The sequence below is a fragment of the Antechinus flavipes genome, chromosome 6 (assembly GCF_016432865.1).
Source record: "Antechinus flavipes isolate AdamAnt ecotype Samford, QLD, Australia chromosome 6, AdamAnt_v2, whole genome shotgun sequence".
Classification (NCBI taxonomy): Eukaryota; Metazoa; Chordata; class Mammalia; order Dasyuromorphia; family Dasyuridae; genus Antechinus; species Antechinus flavipes.
This window is the reverse complement of record NC_067403.1, coordinates 246,062,894-246,069,430: the sequence shown is the minus strand read 5'-3', so window position 1 is coordinate 246,069,430 and position 6,537 is coordinate 246,062,894. Positions and strand designations below refer to the sequence as shown.

At 32.6% G+C, this 6,537-nt stretch overlaps 1 protein-coding gene across 1 annotated transcript; it reads left to right on the top strand.

Moving 5' to 3' along the window:
- Positions 1–584: 584 nt before the first annotated feature.
- Positions 585–1,523, top strand: LOC127540624 (olfactory receptor 1030-like). The gene has a single exon (XM_051965394.1). It carries the CDS (start codon positions 585–587, stop codon positions 1,521–1,523), a length of 939 nt encoding a protein of 312 aa, XP_051821354.1.
- Positions 1,524–6,537: the final 5,014 nt, after the last annotated feature.

The window sequence follows — 6,537 nt, the reverse complement described above, 5'->3', positions numbered from 1 at the left end:
CTTTCAACTATCAAATTCTATAATTTCATGCATCTATAAATTCTTTTCCAAAAGACAACCCTTTTGATTTTTGAAGTCATCCTTTTCCTGTTTTATTCACAAAGCTAAAAATTGCAACTTCTTTCAACTAATTCCCTGATAGAAAGATCTCGATGACATTCACTATTTTGAATTTTCATATCTGTATGTTTTCCTGCTCAAAAACATTCTGATGAAAATGTGTCATCTAGAATCTAAGACAATTCTGTGACATTATTGAGAGAGAGAGAACAGTTTGAATATAACCTGTCACTTTTCACACTTTGCATTTATTGTTTCAGATTAAAATAATATCCATCTTTATAGATGTTATAAACTATGTTAAGTCATTATGAATTTCAAGATCATTAACATATTGAATTCTAGAATAAATCAAGTGCTTGTAAATACACAGGAAATGCTTGCTTTTCCAGTTCTCTGTCGGCCATATGTAAGAAAGTACAGAGGAAGAAAAAAACATGGAAGTCATGTGAAAGTAAAATATGATATCGAATGTTAAAAGGTTATATTTATTTTCCCTTTTTACCTTCTTAGGTTTGAACAAAATGTCAGGGATAAACTACACCATGGTGACCGAGTTCATTCTCCTGGGGCTGACTGATCATCCAGAGTTGCAGCCCATTCTCTTTGTATTGTTTTTAATGATCTACCTCATCACTGTATGTGGAAACGTGGGCATGATTGCACTGATCAGGACTGATCCCAAACTTCAAACTCCCATGTACTTTTTCCTCAGCCACTTATCATTTGTGGATCTTTGTTATTCCACCAATGTCACACCTCAGATGTTGGTCAATTTTCTGTCACAAAGAAAAACCATTTCTTATGTTGGCTGCTTCATACAGTTTCATTTTTTCATTGCCTTGGTGATAACAGACTATTACATGCTCACAGTTATGGCCTATGACCGTTATGTGGCTATCTGTAATCCACTGCTCTATAGTAGCAAAATGTCCAAGAACATCTGCATCTCCCTGGTCACAGCAACTTATGTCTATGGCTTTGTCAATGGCCTGATACAAACCATCCTGATGCTCCGTCTATCCTTCTGTGGCCCCAATGAGATTAACCACTTTTACTGTGCTGACCCACCCCTTATGGTCCTCTCCTGCTCAGATACTTACATCAAAGAAACTGCCATGTTTATAGTTGCTGGTTCCAACCTCACCTGCTCCCTCACAGTCATTCTTATCTCTTACATGTTTATTTTCATAGCCATCTTGCGCATCCGCTCGACTGAGGGCCAGCGAAAAGCTTTTTCTACCTGTGGTTCCCATCTGACAGCTGTCACTGTATTTTATGGGACTCTTTTTTGCATGTATCTAAGATCTCCCTCAGAGACATCTGTAGAACAAGGGAAAATTGTAGCAGTTTTCTATATTTTTGTGAGTCCTATGTTAAATCCCTTGATTTATAGCCTGAGAAACAAAGATGTTAAAGATGCTGTGAAGAGAATAATGAAAAGTAAATTACAGGTTAAATAGGTTCTTGTTTTAATAATATCTGTGTTTCTCTGCACTGGCAGACAAATGCCTTTCAAAAAAAGGTTCATTTTTAATTTATACAAACCAAGTGTTATTGAATGAGTTTTGTTTGTGCATGTTCAAGAAGACATTAAGTAACAAGGACTTCTCAGAATTTCATCAATTTTGCAAGCAGATGCAAGCAGAATGTCTGTCTCTCTCTCTTTCTCTCTCTCTCTGTTTGTTTGCTTTGGTATGTGTTTGTATGTGTCTCATGAGAATTTTTCTGAATAAAGTTCACATTTCACTTTCAGTTTTAATTTTTTTTCAAATCAATTTATATATACATACATATATATATAATCATTATTTAGCTTCGTTATAACTCTGTGAAAATTTTATTAGCATCTGCAGTTTTATTATTGAGAGACCAAGGTTTCAAGAATTTTAGAGACTTCCACATATTACGTACCTAATAATAGTCTGAGATAGCATGTCTACTCAAATATTCCCAGTTCTTGGTCAGTACCTTATCCTGTATACCACTAGATAAAAAACCTCTAATTTAATTGGCATAAAGGACTCTAATTGTCATTACTAATGTAGATCATTAGTAATTTTGTCAATTAGAGATGGAGAGAATTCTTTGGTATCATTAAGGAATTAAGTGGTGTATTTGTGAACACACACCCAATGGTTGTGTGAAGAAAGACTTCAGTGCAGGTTATGTAAATTATCTGGTAATGTATATATTGAACCAGCTACCTCTTTTTTCCTTTTTCAACTCTTATACCATATTGTCTCATCAAACAAACAAAACAAAACCAAGTTATTTTAGTATTGACTGAATATTTTGCATTCTTTAAGAAAGGCATTGCTTGGTGAATTATTTTTTCTTTCTTGTCTATTGAAAAGAAAGATGAAAATGTCACTCATACAATGAAATATAGGGCTTTTTCTTTTAAAAATGAATAAGAAAATTTCCTTGAATCCATGGGTTATCACTGGTACCATTTCATTCCTGGAAGTTGAGGGAAAGCAAAAATGTTTATTAAATGACCAGTGATTATGATTAATGTTGATACTCCATGCCATATTTCACTGTAACTCAAAGCTCATGACTCAAAAATGAGATATTTGCAAAGCACTTATTGTTTAAGACATAGTAAACATTTAATAAATGTTTGTCCCCATTGATCCTCTCACTTTTCTTCCAAATTTAGCACTTAATCTAAGGTGCTTCATGGTTTAAAATATCTGTCTCCTAGCATTGCTGGGAGCAAATTCTATATAAAATAATATTAAAATGAACAATAAATGTGTCTTACAGTGTCTAAAATTCATAAAGGAGTGTAAAATGTATGGTTTTTGTAATTATACTAATAATTACTGTTACTACAATATGCTCCTTAAGTAAAATACACTTATTGACATTCAAATATTGTTCTAATGGATAGAATAGAATCTCTGCTCCTTTTCAAGATCTGCTCATCAGCTTATTGTCTAACAGCCTTTGAAGCCACCTATAAAGAACAAACATTTAGTGAATGTAATCTATGGCTTATTTTGCTTAAAGACCTAAGAAAAGCACCCAAGAATTCAATTAAGCCACTGTAGTGATCTCAATACCATTCACTAGAAAATACAAGAAAAGTGCTAAATTCCCCTCTGCCTGGATGCCATAGCAACTCCCATTAATAGCTTCCGGTGCTTACCGACCCAAAGCAGATCTGGAGTAGCTTTTGTCCCCACCACAGTTCTTGATCCTAAAAATCCAGGGAAAATGGTTCCCTCTTCAAAGGCTGATTCAGATTCAGCCACCACATGAAGACCACCTGACAAGATAACTCGTCTATTCAAGATTTTAGATCTGTAAACCTAAAATCATGCAGCAACTCAACAGAAAGTTGTTATAAATACTGTCAAATTCAATAAAACCATCTTGGGAAAAAAGACAAAACATTATACACTACATACAGCGCTCTGCTTTCAGAGGATTCCTCTGACTGTACAAAAGTGAGTTATTCTATTATAAATTTATGTTAGTCTATGTTCACAACAGTAAATATTATTATAGTCATTTAATGGTAATATCTTTGTCACATATTGTACAAAAGAACTGACACAATCCTAGACTACTATGCCCAGTTACTACATAAGAATATGTAAGTTAATATGTAATATATAAAAAATATGTAAGAAAACAATCAAATATGGATGAACAAGGCTTTTATAAGTTCCTCTTTATTATGGATTTTTTTTTTGTGAATATCATAAGAAGAAGAATGTCAATACCATAATCCTTTCCAAAAAGTTAAGTAAACCTTAGAGATTTGTCCTAAAAGTCACATAAGGCACATAAACGTATTTCCAGGCTCCTCCTATTCTAAATTCTCATGAAAATCCTTCTACTTTTACTGGTGGGTTTGGCATTTCTGTGTACTTTGGAATTCACAGGAAATCATTTAATGTTCTACTTCCCAATGTATTTGTTTCAATTAGCAATTGGAGAAGCAATAGCTTCTTGATTAGCATTATGGTATTTGAGACTGAAGCAGCTCAAATAAATATGACTGAACCAGAAATTTGTTAACATTAAAGTCAGGAGAGAATGGAATTTGGATGTCATCTCTGCTGCCTACTAGCTTTGGGATCCTGGCCATCAAATGTCTATGTCTCAATTTCATCCAATGTCAACTTAGAAGTGGGGAATGTTCCTCCATGTTTCAAAATCCTATTAAATAAAATGAAAAAAAAAATTACAATGTTAAATTCATTTTGTCCAATCTCAGTTTTATACATGGCTACTGAGATATTTTGTATTCTTCAGACTGAATATAAGCTTCTTAAAGAAAAAGACAGTTTCATTTTTTTTTACTTTGTATTATCCCTTCCACTCAGCATATGGGATACATAAAAGCTATTTAGTGAATTCCTAATGACTGAAATTTTGTGACTTTGAGATAATTTCTCTTTGTTCCCATAACAGAAATGTAATATTTGTCCTAAGGATTCCACATGATATTTGCCTATCCATACTCTCTCTCATTTATTTATCTATTATTATTAATTGCAATTTTTTCAGAAGTTAATTTCAAGAAATCCTTCTTTTTAGTCAGATAAGCTTACAATCTTCAGGTGGAGAAGGTGTAAATGGATAATGTTCATAAGAGATAAAGTGCCATGTACATTCCTACAGAAATTGAGAATGAAGAATTGATTAAAGACCTGGTCTTTTTTGGCATGAAAATAAATCCAGGATTTCCTGAAGATTTTTCTTATTCTCTGTGCTTCATTAAGGTCCATGAATCTTATTTTCTATAATCTCTAAAAACAGGAAAAATGAGAGTACAGTGAGGAAAATGGATTTAGCATCAAAATGAGAACAATTCATTATCCAAAGCCTAAAATATATGATCATTCTATAGACACATGTATTGTTTATTGTAAAAACCATTTTTCTTGCTAGCATTTGCTAGACAAAGATTTGCAAAGCTTTTAAAATATGATAGTTCATTTGATCTTCAAAGTCCATCTTGTTAGGTAATTATCACTTTCATTTCACAGCTAAGGAAACTGTGGCTAGGAGTGGCAAAATGATTTGTCTAAGATCACATGACTAGTAATTATATTTCTATCATAGTTGTTTTTGTAAAGAACAAGTAGAGAAAAGTCACTTATCATGGAGAGTCATTGGCTCTGATCTCTTGGACAGACTTCATCATATCATTGTTATGCTAATATAATGAACCATTAAGGATTTCTTAGGAATGTGCTCTGGATATTTCTAAAAACCCTGATTGAGTGAGAGGCCTTTCTCCCCCAAATCCAAAGAAACAATTTTTAATTAATCTCCTTTTATGTGCACTCTGTTAGGTGTTTTACAAATACGATCTCATTTGAGTCTCACAGACTCATGAAACAGTGTTATTATTATATCCATTTTACAGCTGGGCAATCTGAGGCAGAAAGGGAAATAGCTGATTCGCCCCTAGTCTTATAGTTAGTAACTATCTCAGGTTGGATTTGAAATCATTCCAATGCTGGACCCAGAACTCTGTCCATTATATTCAATACAAGATTTTTCTTCATTACTAGTGATGATTATAAATTTCTACTCATCATCTTTTTAGAATGTTCTATCTATGAGGTTGTACACATTGGAATTTTAGCTGTTTTGAAGCTTCATTTGTTTAACTAGACATGAAGAATGAGTCAGATTTTTTGGATGTGGCCAATGTGGAAATCTGTTTTACTTGCACATTTGTTAAAAATGTTTTGTCTGTCTTTTTTCCCTTTTATTCTTCATTTGGTGGTAGAAAGAAAAATAATTGCTTGCTATTTGAAAAAAAAAAAGCAGGGTGGTTATTTGCCTGAAACTTTTTTTTTTGTATTTATAACTGTATCTTCATGAAGTGCATATTTAATTACTTTTAAATTTTTCTTAAATTATTTCAGAATTTTAAAATATAAAACTAAATAAAAATGAAACCTTTATTTATTTACATTAAATCTTATGATACTACTTTTATTGTCAATTTTTTTTTCATGGTTTTATGTAAAGAATATTTCAGTTAGGGGGACTCCAAGTGCTTAATTTAAAGAAGAGAAAATTTGGTAAGGAATATTTGTCAAGAGGTTTGATTATTGAATTTAAATATTTGAATCTGTAATAAGGGATTAAATGTTCTCTATTTGTTCCCAGGGAACGGAAGGAGGAATAATAGATGAAAGGGAACATTAGGTTTGTTGTCAGGGGTTGGGGAATGCATCAAAAATTAGTGCTGTTCTACAGAAGAAAAGATTTCCTTGGAATATAGTGAATACCCATACTTTGAGCTCTTCATAAAAAGATTGGATCATCATTTACTGTCTATATTGCAGAGAAGATCCTCTACATTGGGTGGACTAATACAATAATAGCTAATATTTATACAGAGCTTCAAAGCTCACAGTTGCATATTTATTTGATTTTTTTGCCAAATCCTTCAGGAAGTAGTTGATATCATTATCCCTATTTTAACATATCAGAAAA